The following is a 15,585-nucleotide window of genomic DNA, read 5'->3' as shown; positions in this document are numbered from 1 at the left end:
AAAATGCACAATTAATTACAGGCATGTTTTCAATTGGTGTACCGTGTATATAAACTAAACAGTTATTATTATATTTATTTATTTATTTTCGATTGGGCAGTCAAGTGTCCCTTGAAACAAACGTTTGTCTCCATTGATTCAAGTAAGGATGCTATTTCCTCTCCATACCCACACTGAGGTGCCCCAGGTAAGACAGCCCTGTGCAGGTGAGGAGGAAGTCTTAGCTGACTGTGCACCTGTGACAAGGTCCTGGGAGAGAATGCTGGTTTTGTTACATAGTTGCATGTCTGCTGGCTGAAGATTCTGAGCGCAGAATGGTCAGAGCACAGAGAAGAACTGGAACTTCTGCTTTTTTTGTTTGTTTCACTTTCCCCTGTTGGGAGTCTGTGGGTTGGCTTTAAATACTGTTCTCTTCCCGGAAGAGGACTGGTTTTCTATGTACAGTAGCCGTGTTGGAGATCAGGAATCTCCCACCCGTTTTTTTGCCCTTTTCTCCTCTTGTCCCTCTCAGTGAGCTGGTTTACAGGATGTTCAGCAGTGGTGAGAGCATGGGGTCAGCCTCCCCCTATTCTTCTGACAGCCAGATGTCTGTGGGACAGAGGGAACAGGACACTATCCAGCCTACAACCATCAGCAGCGCTCTGGAGTGTATCCCTTGCAATAAACTGGTATCTCTCAAATTTATCAACAAAGGGGCTTACGGCACTGTCTACAGAGCTTCCCATGAAGACTGGAGGGTCCTAGTGGCCGTGAAGTATTTCCCGACAGAGCGCCACCTAGTGGAAGTGTGAGTGTACAGTCCATGCGTGATGACAGATTTTCCTCCTGAAGCAAATGTCACAGGAGGATATTTTGTTTTTCTTTCAGATTAATTTATTTGCTATACATTGGAGACATTTTTTTCAGACTTACAGATGTGTGTTTTTTTATGTAGTCAGTACTGGTTAGCGAGCAGAGCCATTAAGATAAATATCTGAGCATTACACTGAGGTTTCCCAGTGTAAACATTAGATTCCAGTAACCTTTATGTGTCATGGTTATCAGAACTGATTTAACCCCTTTAGCTTCAGTTATGTCTACAGGATTACTCTGTGCCTTTCCAAGGTTTAATTATTCATTAGGAATATAAATCTGAAATTGTATATTTCTTGAGTCATGGGCTAGGTTTAGTTTTTTAGTTGGGGCATGACATTATATTTACTGTAAATAAGCAATGAGTGATGGTTTAAAGGAGCACTACAGAGTTAGTAATACAAACCCGTATTCCTAATCCTGCCCCAGTCCCTAGTTAGATACACCCCTCCCCCCCCCCACACACACTCACACACTTTTATTTGTCAAATAAAATTAACCCTTTAAGGATACAGCTTCAGAAATAAAAGGTCATCTTGTAGAAAAGTTCTCTTATGTGTCCTTAAGGGGTTAAGAAAAAAAACGTTTTACTCGCCTTTTTCCAGCACTATGGCTGCTGCTCAACTCTCTGTCTCCCACAACATCATTGCGAAGGCATGGCCTCCCCCACTTATGGTACAATCTAAAAAAAAAAAAATCAATGTTTTACAAACCGTTTCCTGGCACAGCAGGTCCCCTCTCCCTCCCACCCCCATCCCAAGTTGCTGAAGGAGTTAAAACCCTGTGTGATTTACCGGAGTCCAGCGCCGATGTCCCTTGGCACTGGTTCAGGGTCCGCCCACATTCCTCCCCCGCCAATGTCATCCGGCGCGGGAGACCTATTGTGCATGCGTGGCCGGTGATGGGCAAGACCTAATGCGCATTAGAGCTCCCCATAGGAAAGCATTGAAAATGCTTTCAATGCTTTCCTATGGGGATTTCAGCGACGCTGGAGGTCCTCACATAGCGTGAGGACGTCCAGCAACGCTATAGCGCAAAATCTGTGCTATAAACCCGGAAGTGCCCTCTAGGGGCTGTCTAGAAGACAGCCACTAGAGGAGGAGTTAACCCTGCAATGTAAATTGCATTTATGAAAACTGCACTGAACAGAATGGCCTTCGGGTTGATGGTTTCTGTTTTTTTTTTCACTATGGCAATATTGTCTCTATTAATTATTAGTTTAACTTGACTTTTAAAATCAAGTTCTTAATTTGAATCATTTTATTGTGACTGTGTTGCTGAACCCTTTGGTGCATAGAAAGCTTTTATATGAAAGTCAATTTGCCTATGTAACCAACCCATTGCTTTGTAAATTCACAAGCTTTATTCTGAATTTTGTTACCAGATCAAGACACTATTGTTATATAGTATTTCTGCTTTGTATGAACATATTTTCTGCTGGAAATTTTATTTATTATGACTTTTTTACTGGAGTGTTCCCTTAAGATTTTTTTTTTTAAATTAACTGCAATTCTTACTGTAAAATAGTGTTTCTTACCCCCCAAGACTGGCCGTGGATTTCCCTCGCTCTCTCTCTCCCTTCTTCCCTCCCTCCATCCATCTTATGGTTGGGTCCTGTTGTTCCGGCCGATTATTACAAAACATTGCATCTTCTTACACTATGTGGAATCACTTGAGATATTTAAAAGTTTATAGAATTTAATCCCATTCATCGATCTACATACTTAGTATATTGTATTACTCTGAAAACTTCCAAACATTTTTGTTGCTATACTTTAGCAGTGGTAGCTGGTGAAGAATAAAGATTGTGAGGCTTTAGTTTATAAATTGACTATGACCAATGACTTTTTTGGGCTCTGCCAACCTAACCCCTTAAATTAATCCCCTGACCAAATGCGACATCATGCACTGTTGAACAACTTAAACCTATAGATACCTTCGGTAACCAATGACAACACTAACATGCAGGCCTATGTTTTATTTAGAGCATCTATGATCTGACAGCCCAATGCAAAGTCAATATGTGACATCATAAATCTTGCTAGCGCAGACTTATCATATGTGAGTATCTAAATCCAGAAAATGGGGCATTTGTTTTCAATATAGCCTCCAAATTCTGACATGATTAGCCTCTCAGCAGCATCTCCAGTCAGCAACACAGGGTGGATGGGGAAACTGCATAACTACTAATAGTCACAGAAGACACAGCATGTTGTTGTTTTTTTTTTTTTTTCTGTGGATAAGGCTCCACCGTTCTCTTTAGCGCAGCTATTCTGTGCAACTGTATTCCTTTTATTTATAAAGCACTAACATACTCTGCAGTATTTTGCAACTTGTAAACAAATATACATTATAATCATGACAAAACAAGATACAGTACATAATATATGCAAATATGTGCTAAAAATATCCTGCACAAAGCCTTCCGAGTGCTTTATAAAACCGTTTCTCAACTTGTGTTATGTGTGCTCCTTGTTCTCAACCCATGGTGCACATGCACCAGGGGCTTTCCACACCATGGGCAATGAGTAAATAGAGTAGTTCTCATAGACAGTAGGAGATCAAAAATAACCCACTGCCGGGCCTGTTGCCATCTCATTAAACAAGGAGTGTGTTTTCTGCACTTCTCTCGTGTTTCAGATTAATGTCAGTGCCCTTGCTTTCTTGTGCTTCTGAATAAATCTGAGCACTGCTGTCGAATTACAATGGCAATGTTCAGATGCATTGACCAGAGGAAATATTTAAAGGGACACTATAGTCACCAGAACAACTGCAGCGTATTGAATTTGTTCTGGTGAGTAGAATCATTACCTTCAGGCTTTTTGCAGTAAACACTGTCTTTTCAGAGAAACTGCAGTGTTTACATTACAGCCTAGGGATACCACTCCTCAGGTGGCTACTAGAGGTGCTTCCTGTGTCTCCACCTTCTGACATTTAGTGTCTCCACCCTCTGCATGCAGACACTGAACTTTCCTCATAGAGATGCATTCATTCAATACATCTCTATGAGGAGATGCTGATTGGCCTGGGCAGTGTTTGGCTCTGCACCATAGCCAGCACCGGCACCAGCAAACTTAAATAAAAGTAAGATATCACTATATTTAGGAGGGCAAGAGGGGACGGGGGGGCTACATTGTGTTTCCAACACTATAGAGTCAGGAAGACACGTTTGTGTTTCTGACCCCAGGGGATTCCTTTAAAGAGATCTACAAGTACAAGAGGTGCAAACCGCAATCTGAAACCACTGGTCCTACCCCTTGTGATGAATAAATGCAGGCCTCCCAACCATTGACATTTTTTGTGTCCTGTCCCTCCATCTTTACTTAGTTCCCTGGTGTTTGGGAATCAGTCCACAAAAAGCATAGTGCAAATGCATCATTAGACTCGTGAGTGCTGTGTTCGGAGCACTAGAATCCTGGAGAGAGCACTGAAACAGTGATCTGTGTATAGTGGGTCAGCCTGCTTGATTGGCAGGCAACCTGGTGTGCATTCATGCCGGGCTGGCCTGTCTATTCTATTGGTGGAGCCACCCCCTTACTGGTTGTATCTGTCCCTATAGGCAAGGCAAAAGATTGCCTATTTGCTCCCCACCCTCTTTGCAGGACACCGGATTTGAGAGATATATAAATGGCATATAGACCCTTTTCTGAATATGCCATTTTTCTTTTTTTAAACAAACTGTACGCTGAAAATACACAACCTTTCAAACACACAGAAAGCACAGACGCCCAAACAAACACACAGCCTACTCAGAAACACAAAACCTAAATCCTCCTGAACACACACATCTTCCCAAGCACACCTTAACATGCAGTATGCTGATACGCAGCCTCACACACAGACTGATGACATAGAGAAAGACTATTTACAATGAAAATGACAGAAGGGAAAGAAAGACCGACAGAGGGATTGTAGCAATCAACTTGAAACAGTTTACCGTTGTGTATCAATCATGTGTATACATCCCGCCGTTTTGAACGGTCCGTTGATTGGTCAGAGGATGCCAACCAGATTTTGATTGGAGTGCTGTATAGACCATGTGACCTGAAGATGTTGTGGTCTTAATGGGTACACACGTGGGAGCGGACAGCTGCATATAGGGGAGTGGTCTGATCATGTCATTTAGTGACATGGCTGTCGATCAGAATAGGACCTCCCATGTACCCTCCCATATCAACCATTTTGATCGCATGCAATTTGGTCGCATGCATTTTGGTTGTGACAAATTGGTCGACAAATTTTGATCGCATGCAATTTGGTCGCCATTCATTTTGGCCGCATTTTGATATAAGGTGTCATTTGGGTAATATAAGGTGTCAATATCTTAGGGTAAGGGTTAGGGTTAGAGGGTTAGGGTTAGGGTTAGAGGGTTAGGGTTAGGGTTAGGGTTAGGGATAGGGTTAGGGGTAGTGGGTTCCGGGTTACGGGTTACAATTGTGCGCTCATTCTGTGTAACTTTGGTAGACCGAAATCAGTGACAAAAAAACGTAATCTCACCCAAATATTTAATAACTATATATCAAAACCAATAAAAAAAAATATTTTTTGTTATGGTAAAAATGGCGACAAAAATCCATGCAATCACAATGCCATGCGACCAAAATGCATGGCGACCAGATTGTCTCGACCAAAATGCATGCGACCAAAATGCATGCGACCAAAATGCCCTATTTCGTACCCTCCCATATTCAATGGGTGCACACGTGGGAGCAGACGGCTGCATATGGGGGAGTGGCTTGATCGTGTCATGTAGTGACGCAGCTGTCGATCATTTTTAGAACCTCCCTTATGTAACCTGCGGCTGGATTTAAACTGTCATGATCCTCTAGCGGAGAATTTCCCGCATAGACGGGTAGTCAGTCAGTGACACGACCTCACAACCCCCCTGTACTTAATATGCCAAGACTGATTGTCAGTCTTGCAGCATCCTAGCTAACTAGGATATTATTAAGGGGATTCTAAGTTGTGCACTTTTGTATGACACAAACCATGACAGTATGGCTAGTATTTGATTGCACCCTAACACGAAGGAAACTTAGTGATAAAGATATTAATAGTAAGAACACATCTTTATTAGTCTCCCTGCCTTACAGAATAATAGGTAACAACTCTATAAGGTTCTGAAAAGGCAGGTACAAGGGACTATCAGATTTAGTGGTTCCCTATACTCAATCCCACACCAGAGTCCTCAGTGATAATACATACATCTTTCCCTCCTGTCTTTTTTATTTCCCTATACCCTTAGGATTATTAAAGGTAGGGACTCCCTTCATATTTATAACTCTTCCACATAGGAACCTTTGGTTCCATACCTTTCCTTTTTTCACATTGAATTCTCACTTTAGAGAATAACTATGTAAATGGTGGTTGGAATTTTTCCAGACATACAGAAGAATAGAATTTGGGGTGGAACAGCGCTACAGTACTGATCACAGAGGTGAAAGGAGCTGCACACCTGAGGGGAAGGGCAACCCTCAAACCCTTCAATAAATCTGGGAGCAGGAAACAACAAAAATACAGGGTGCGCTAGGTGAACAACAAAAATACAGGGTGCGCTAGGAAGAATGTCTGTCTGTTTATAGAAATCTGTAATAGTAGGGTTACTTGTTGGCCAACAGGATAATATTAGGGGCACAGATTTAAAATGTTACTATCTAGACAACAAGTTTCAAAACACTGAGCTTTTCAATAGCTTTAACACGGCTCTTTTTTCAGCTACTAATAACGCTCTCAATACAGCAACTGTTCCATTAGATTTTCAGCGTGCTTTATCACTCTTACTTTGCTGTTTGAAAACATAAAACTCAAGTCTGGTTTGACAATTTTTTTTGCGTTAAAAATACAATATTATTATTTTAATCAGGTTGTATTCGATTTAAATTGCTAGTCGGTAAGACTTGATTTAAATCATGATTTTTAAATGTAAAGATTAATTCTTGCTGGTTGCAATAATCTTTGACATTTGCAACCGGACAGATTTTATATAGAATAATAACTTTTCTGATTAGTTATACCATAACTGATTTTGTTCTATACCATTCTATACTATTTGAAAATGTGTAGATAATAATTAAATTATTGCAAGGCAAACTGTCTCCAGTTTAATAGGTTGACTACTCATATTAACAAAATAATAATGTTACATAGCATACATATTCTTGTATTCGTTAACTAATGTGGTTAAACAAAATATCTTAAAAAAAATAAATAATAAAATACCTTAAACTGCAATGGTTTGTCCGCTTACCTGGTTACCTGACTGGTGTCAAGCCTCGTGCAGAAACTGAATGCAATCCCCCTGCTCATTCATTGGCCGTGAGCATCGGCCAAATGCTTTCAGTCACTGAATTAACCACTGTGCAAAGAATATGCACGGAATTGACTTTAGCCAGCCTGGAACTCTTTTTCTATTGGCCTTCTCATGATGCTGCCGGAGGTGGAGTTACACTTACAACCCTGATGATTTGCCAGCTTAATGGCTGTAAGAGCATTATGGGAGATGTAGTCCACAACTTCTGGTGTGCCGAACATTGTCTGCAGCTGCTTTAACATATAATATGCTGCTGTGAAAAGAACCATGTTATCACTGCAGACACAAATGAACTTTGATTAATATAATAAATTTACCAAAAATTTAAATATGCTACATAACTAATCCCTATTCCATGCTGAATAATCGTTGGACTTTAATGCATCTTAAGTAGATAACTATTTTTAGATGGATATTTCCTTTAAATGCATTTTATTAAAAGAAATCTGATTTAAATTAAACGAAAAAAAATCATCCTTTTTTCCCCAAGATTTTTTTTTCTTGTGCCCCAAATTCAAAGTATTTAAAATGTTATTCCAAGCATCATAACCACCACAGCCACTATAGTGATTACGATGATAGGAGTACCCTGGTCTGGCAAACATAATAAAGCAAACCGTTTAGTTACATGTGTCCCAGACTGGCCCTGAGGCTCCCTGCTGTGAAGAAGCAACACTTCTGGTTTATGCAGAGCTACAGAAGTGGGAAACCGACGTAGTCGCCATTTTTTGTTTGAAAGCATCAGCTGACCACTCTCAGCCAATGAAATGCACACTGCAAACAAACAATGCACATAACTGACATACTCTAGTAACGGGCTGACTGATAACACCATATGTCACTGGATGAGTTACACATCAGGCAGTCAAGGAGTTAAACTTGGTATATGCAGCGTTTCACAGTGACTCCAGGCACCTTGATCACTTCAAATTACCAAAGTGCTTTGAGTAACCCTAAAATGTTAATTTTTATTCCCCGCATCATAGATCAGTGGTTCATATCCCCTAGGTCTGGATCCAATAATGGATCCTCATGTCATTTCACATCATATTCAATAGGCCATAGAATGTTTACTCTAGTAGCTTTACCATCACTACAGCAATAGTAGCCCACATGCCACTGCAAAGTGTAATTGAGGCATTATGCAAAATGTAATCTAATGTTAATAATAGTATATGTGAAGAATAGGTCCTAACCAATTAGTGAAATTAAAAAACGTGAACTCAAGCTAATGCCATGTTCATAATTATGGCACCTGACAAAAGATTAAGGACCAATCTATTATATCATCCCTATGTTTTTTATTATTATTATTATTATTATTATTCATTTTCCTAGTAACCACAGGACCACTTTTGTTTGGGATCACAAATATAAATATACACCACCTTAATACATACAATGCACCAATAAACAATGCATATACAAACAGACTTGTCCAATGACTGATTTAATTAGAAATACTATTGTTGGTTACTAATGGGCTGCATACAAAGTCAGGTCACAATTGGCAGGTTCTTAAAAAGTTTGTTTAATGAAAGGAATACGCTGAAGACTGCCCTCTTTGACCATTTGAAATGTTGGAAGAAATGAAAAACATGTCATACTGTCATTTTGTTTGTCACACTAAGGGACCTGTTTTCTAAACATTATCTCCATGTTTAAGTAAAATAGTAATCTAGCCTGGAAAAAGACTCAAGTCCATCAAGTTTAACCTTTAAAACACAGCTGTTAAAAAAGAAGTGTCCTCGCCCCACTCCCCCCAATTTGAAGCAATTTCCAATTTGCCACAGAAGGTGGCGGGGTTCTTCTTGACTCCATAATGGCAATTAGATTTCTCCTTAAATCAGTAACCTGTTCAAATACATATTGATTATATCCTTGAATATTGTATTTTTCCAAAAATAAATAAAGATTTACAAGCTAATCTTCTTTTGGAAGAGAATTCCACATTTTTATTGTTCTTACCGTTAAGGAACCTTTCCTTTGCTGTAAGTGAAAACCTCTTTCTTCCAGTCTCCATGGATGTCCTGTTGTCTGTTATATATTCCTGCTAATGAACAGTTGAGCACATAGCACTATACCAATGTTTACGGTTTAGTACAAATCGTTATCATATCCCCTGAGATGCCTTTTTCCTCAAGAAAACAAATGCATTTTTTTCTAGCCTTTCATAACTAATGTTTTCCATCCCCCTTTTGAATTTTGTAGTCGCTTATGCAATTTTCTATATTTTGTATTTTACCTGCATTTTGAGATAGTCAGGGTACAATAAATTTGAAGTCATATCAGCCAAACTGTAAAAAAAAATCTAGAAAAAAGTAAGCCATACTTCCAGTTTAGCTACTTTGACCTCAAATTTCAAATTAACTTTGAATTCTTGTGCGAATAAATCTGTATTTAGTACCATCTGCTTTTGTTAAAATCATTTTATTTGTACCAATAATTAATAAAAACCTTTATATGTAGTGTTATCAGTGACTCTAAAATAATAAAAACATTTGTAATGCTTACTAGAGATGTTTTCATGATGAATTATTTTTTAATACTTAGTTAAGTTTCATGAGATCCCATATCCATGAACAAAGGCAAACACATAATTCAGAGAGTTTTGATAACTGAACTGTCATAAAAAGATAGTTACACCCTTCTTGAGAGTTTTAGGAATGTCTGAACGTTGTTTCTATTTGTGTTTGTGCTTGTTGCTGCCTGATTACTTATCCCCTTAATGACACAGCTTCAGAAGCTGGGCCTACCCTTAAGGACACAAGCAATTTTTGTATATTTTGCGGTTTGTGTTCAACCACAATTTGTATCTCTCTCATTTATTGCACCACATATTATATACCATTTTTTAGAAGGCAAAATGGGCTTTAATTCGATGTCACATATACATATATGAATTCTCATTAATTATAAAAAAAAAAGCGCCGAAAAAATGGGAACAAAAAAACTATTTTTTTTTCACAGTTTTGGCAATAACACATGCATAATATGTCCAGCTTAGAAAAAGTAATTCAAAATAAATGTATTTATGTGTCTTGATTTATAGAGTACATAATATGTATAGGATTTCAGCCTATTTTGAAAGTTACAGGTCACAAAATACAAGGACTAAAACAAAATTTCAATGTGAAACAATTTTAGAAGTTGGTATGTTTGTCTTGTAGGTTTAGTATCCATCACAGAAAACAAAATTGCCGCACAAAAGTATATATTTTATAAAGTAGACATCACAGGCTATTTACCGAGGTTATTTTGACATTTTTTACGTAGCAATTTTATCGCCAATCTCTGCTAAATATTGGAGTAAAAGTGTGTTTTTTCTCTATTTTGGCATATACACATAACAAGGATTTTGTAATGTGTATTTCGTAAAGCCGGTGTGTTCTATTCCTGTACAGAACCCCATTTTGTGTTCATCTACATCTGCTGAGTACAACGATACCCCCATTTTGTGATATATCAGAGACAAGGCTATTTAAGGTCCTATAGTTAGAATTTTCTTAGATGGATTTTATGGGCCTTTATGTCTCATTTTTCAACTCAATGAAGTGGTCTGGGTGCCAGGTCCCTCTAGGGTTAACCCTGCCTGATGTAAACATAGCAGTTTCTGAGATACTGATATGTTTACATTTGGGGTTAAGCCAGCCTCTAGTGGCTGTCTTCTGGACAGCCACTTGAGGCTCATCGGCGACGCTGGAGGAATTAAATGCAGAGCGTCTATAGGAAAGCATTGAAAAATACATTTGGCATATTGTTTTACTCAAAAGATGTAACTGAGCATAATTTAGGGGATTTTATGATAGTGGCACATATTAAGGGGAATAAATACCCAGCAAAAAAGCTACATGTATGTAAACAAAATTTCATTTTTTTTCCGCACCACAAACATTGACGTAAATTGGTGAAACAATGGTGGCAAATTAAGGCACAATATACACCATATAAGATATCTTGTGATATACAGCATATATCATAAAAATCCAGTCATTGTGAACAGTGGCTGAATTGAAAATGCACTATATGCTACCAGATGATTTGCTCAATTCAGAACGAGGCCCTATGGACTTCAGAAAATAGACCTGACAGCATTTTATATAAAATTACAGGTCAGTAAAGTAACCATTTGGTAAATTTCTCTTCCTGAATTAGAATATATCAATAGGGTTTTCCCGATAGTCTACACTTACACCTCAATTTGATAAGCTTTCCAAATGATTCAATACTGTTAGAATTTTTTTCTAAATTATTTATGTACGTAAATGCCCATTGAGTTTAAAGGACCACTCTAGGCACCCAGACCACTTCAGCTTAATGAAGTGGTCTGGGTGCCAGGTCCAGCTAGGGTTAACTAATTGTTTTATAAACATAGCAGTTTCAGAGAAACTGCTATGTTTATCAATTAGTTAAGCCTTCCCCCTAATTCTCTAGTGGCTGTCTCACTGACAGCCGCTAGAGGCGCTTGCGTGATTCTCACTGTGAAAATCACAGTGAGAGCACGCAAGCGTCCATAGGAAAGCATTATGAATGCTTTCCTATGTGACCGGCTGAATGCGCGCGCAGCTCTTGCCGCGCGTGCGCATTCAGCCGACGGGGAGGAACGGAGGCGGAGAGGAGGAGGAGAGCTCCCCGCCCAGCGCTGGAAAAAGGTAAGTTTTTACCCCTTTCCAGAGCCGGGCGGGAGGGGGTCCCTGAGGGTGGGGGCACCCTCAGGGCACTCTAGTGCCAGGAAAACGAGTATGCTTTCCTGGCACTAGAGTGGTCCTTTAATGGTTACTAAAGGTTTTCTCCAACAATATTGAATCATTTGGAAAGCTTATGAAAGCAATAAAAAATAGGGTAATAGGCGCTCGCTATAGTAGGTAGTGAGCAGGCAGCAGTGTACAAAACAAGGATTCCCAAAACCTTGTATGTGGATAAAAACAGGAGAAAGAGCAATGCCTTAGGCCTTAATTTAATATTTAGTTAAAAACCAAAAAAAAAAAGTTACCTGTGCTCTTTCCTTAATCCCTATGTATATTTAGACAAATGGAGGTCATTTAGTGACTCCAGTCTAGAGAGATATTCAGGACTCTCTGCACCACCAATATCAATGTAGCCTCTGAAACCTTCACAGATGGATGCATAGCTGAGACGGAATCTTTTGCACAGCTACTCTGGCTTCACTTCACCTTCAAACCATGGACTGTCCACATTGATTGGCCAGCGTTATGAATTCTGAATGTCAATTTCAGAGACAAGAGTTTCAAATTCACCTGACTGTGAAGAGTTAAAGAGTCTGGAGTGTAAATTATCCACCAAACATTGATAAAATTGAGGGAGATTTATCCTCACTTGGCCTTTGGAACTCTCTGGATTGATGGCCACACCTTCAATCCATGACTTCTTTCAGATGTTTGCCAGGCATGTCTTTCATTTTTTCACACCTTTTAAAAAGTTTTTAATATGCATTACTCATACCAGGTTTGTAGTACATCCTCATGTATCAGATATTTTGTGCTAACATTTCAACTTGTTCCACGATCTAGTTGAAACTTGACAGTCTTGTTATCTGACATTGTTGCTGTTATTATTATACATTTTTAAATTGTGCCACCACTTTCTAAAGTGTTTAACATTCATGTCATAGAGCTATATTTCTCAATGCTTTCCTATGGACACTCAGCGCGATGGAGGCGAAATGTGCCTCCAGCGTCGCAGATGCGCCTCTAGTGGCTGTCCGGCGCTGAGCTGAAGTGGTCTGGGTGACTATAGTGTCCCTTTAATTATGATGTAATTTAAGACTTTAAACATAACATTTAAAAGGAAAAGTAGCATTTCATGAAAAAAGGTTAACACAAATTATAGGTGATTTTCAGCGTTTCATCCAATGCTTTACATTCCAGAGGAGTGACAGATACCATTTAAATAGTATGCAAAAAATATTCTTACCCACCCAGATTAGGAAGGCTGCCTGCAGTTTCAGATTGTCTGCTCCCTCAGTTGGAAAAGGTTTCATCAATTAGGGCAGCGGTTCCCAACCCAGTCCTCAAGTACTCCCTAACATGCCAAGATTTTGTCTAAGGTGTTCTTAGAAAGAAAAAAACAAATCACTTTAGACACAACAGGGTATCCCTAAATCCTGGACTGGTAGAAGGTACTGAATTAGGGTCTTCTCATTCTGGTCTGATCTCAAATGCCAAAATCCAGTGTTTCAAAATCAAGAGTTTATGGAATAAGTTTTATCTCCCATTCATAGTTCCAATCATCACGTAGGATGAGTGGAACTACTTTATGATCTGTTAGCAGCCAATAGTTTATATACAGACTGGTTCACGGTTTGCATGCCATCAGCTCATCTCTTTCTTTAGGCAGGAAAGCACGATTCTTCTTACTTGTCTACACTGCATGTATAAGCTAGACACAATTTATATAGGCAGCCCTGGATGGAGAAACCCATCTGCTAGAATAACAACTCAGGGTTAAAGGGATTTTACAAATCCTTTACAGTTATAAAAAAAAAAAAAGCACTCAACAATTACCTTTGCAATAACGTAAAGTTGTTATAGTGGTTAGGGGGAGCCTTTTAAGGACTGTTATCAAGAGGAAGTATCTAAAAAGGAACACTTCCTCTTAACAAGAGGATTTGTTGGTAAGAGGTGTCCATGTTCTTGGTATATGCCCTTCACTACTTCGTAAATTGCGCCTATTTTTAGTTTAGAATGTCACTTGTGCAATATTTCTGTACTGGTAATAGTATTATGAACATTAAACATACAAACATGTATTTCTAATGGTATAGCATCCAGTGAATATACAAGTATCCAGCCCCCCTTGGAGTGCTTGAGAAAGGTATATGTAATTATCTTTTCTCCCTTACCCTTGCTTTCTCCACCGCCCCACCTTATTGGCTGAGATATTGATGATCTCAGCAAATCCAATGCTTTCTCATAGTGAGATATTTGGAGGTTGGTGCACATTTGTAGAAAATCTGCACTCTGCACCAATCAAATGCTGCTCTACAAGCAGCAGATGCATGAGTCAATGCAAAAGCACCACAGGTGACCGTCAGGAAGACAGCGACCAGAGATGTGTTAACCCTGCAGTGGAAACATTGCCGTTTCTAGAATACTGCAGTGTTTTACATTGCAGGGTTAAAACTACAAATTCCGGCCCTCCAGATGTTGTTGAACTACAACTCCCATGATTCTATTAATGAAATATATATATAGGCTGAGAATCATGGGAGTTGTAGTTCAGCAACATCTGGAGGGCCGGAGTTTGAGGAAGCCTGAGATAAAGTGATATGGGTGACTTTTTAGGGGTAATTAAAAAATGTAGACAATAATAACACTGTACAACTTTGTTCAGCACTAAATTAGTGAGTATGTGTATACTATATTCTGTGACTATCATAACAAAAGCCACTAGCACACTTCATGTGTAACCTCACACAATAAACGCACAATCGGTACAAACTAATTCCAAAAGTGAAGTGTATCGCTGTATACATAAAACCACAAACAGTGCTGCTTGGTCTTATCTGTGTATTCGCTCCAACAACCAATTGACACAAAGTACCATGAAAGTAAAACCAGAACACCATAGGAAGAAAGTAATACATAAGGTTACAATATGACGTTCTGCTTTAACTTCTATGGCACTTTATGTTTGATTATTGGTAGATAAATATATGCAGATGATTGTCTGTTTGCATTGAAATATCTAAACACTGTTGTTTTATGTAGACAGCGCACCACTGCATTTCTCGATTTCACCAAGGGAGACACTGCTCTAGAAATAGAGCTTAAATTATACAGCACAACATGGGGTGGGGGCTTTGTAAAGCATTAGGCAGGGCCGGATTAACATAGGGGCTGATGGAGCTGCAGCCCCAGGCCCAGGCCCATGGAATAGGCCCATTTAAAAAAAAAAAAAAAATTCTTTTTTTTTTCTTTTAAATTTTTTTTTATACACTACTCTTAGGTTTGCCAACTGCCTGGTATTTTACTGGCACCACCTGTATTTGAGGCTGCCTGGCTGTGCAGGTATTGCAGTAATACCGGCAATACAAATGCAGATATTTTTCTCAGTATAAATGGAGATTACTCTGCAATACCAGCACCGGCCAGTAGGGGTCACTGTGTGTGGAGAGAGGCAGGGATAGGAAGTTACAGCATATCCCTGCCTCTCTCTATTACTCACTGATCCGTGGGGTAGCCGCTACACAGCACAAAGAGTCCAGACAGCAGCTTAGGTAAGTGAGGAATGGGGGGAAAGGTAGCAGGGAGACATGGGGACACTGAGACACTACGGGACACAGATACTAGGGGACACTGGAAGACCTGGGGGCACTGAGATACTTGTGGACACTGGAAAACATGGGGACACTGTGAGACATGGGGACGCTGAGACACATGGGGATGCTGTGAAACATAGGG

General features: G+C 39.3%; 1 protein-coding gene across 1 annotated transcript in view; it reads left to right on the top strand.

Annotated features, from left to right (window-relative positions):
* The first annotated feature begins 416 nt into the window (after positions 1 to 416).
* Positions 417 to 15,585, top strand: part of RIPK2 (receptor interacting serine/threonine kinase 2) — a 107,938-nt gene continuing 92,769 nt past the window's right edge. The window contains exon 1 of the mRNA XM_063451270.1: positions 417 to 787. Within this exon, the coding sequence (XP_063307340.1) occupies positions 528 to 787 (260 nt within the window). The 5' untranslated portion in view covers positions 417 to 527. The remainder of the gene's footprint in view (positions 788 to 15,585) is intronic.

This window comes from Pelobates fuscus, chromosome 4 (assembly GCF_036172605.1).
Source record: "Pelobates fuscus isolate aPelFus1 chromosome 4, aPelFus1.pri, whole genome shotgun sequence".
In the NCBI taxonomy this organism is placed as follows: domain Eukaryota; kingdom Metazoa; phylum Chordata; class Amphibia; order Anura; family Pelobatidae; genus Pelobates; species Pelobates fuscus.
The sequence above is the reverse complement of the archived record's forward strand: the minus strand, read 5'-3'. Positions and strand labels throughout refer to the sequence as shown.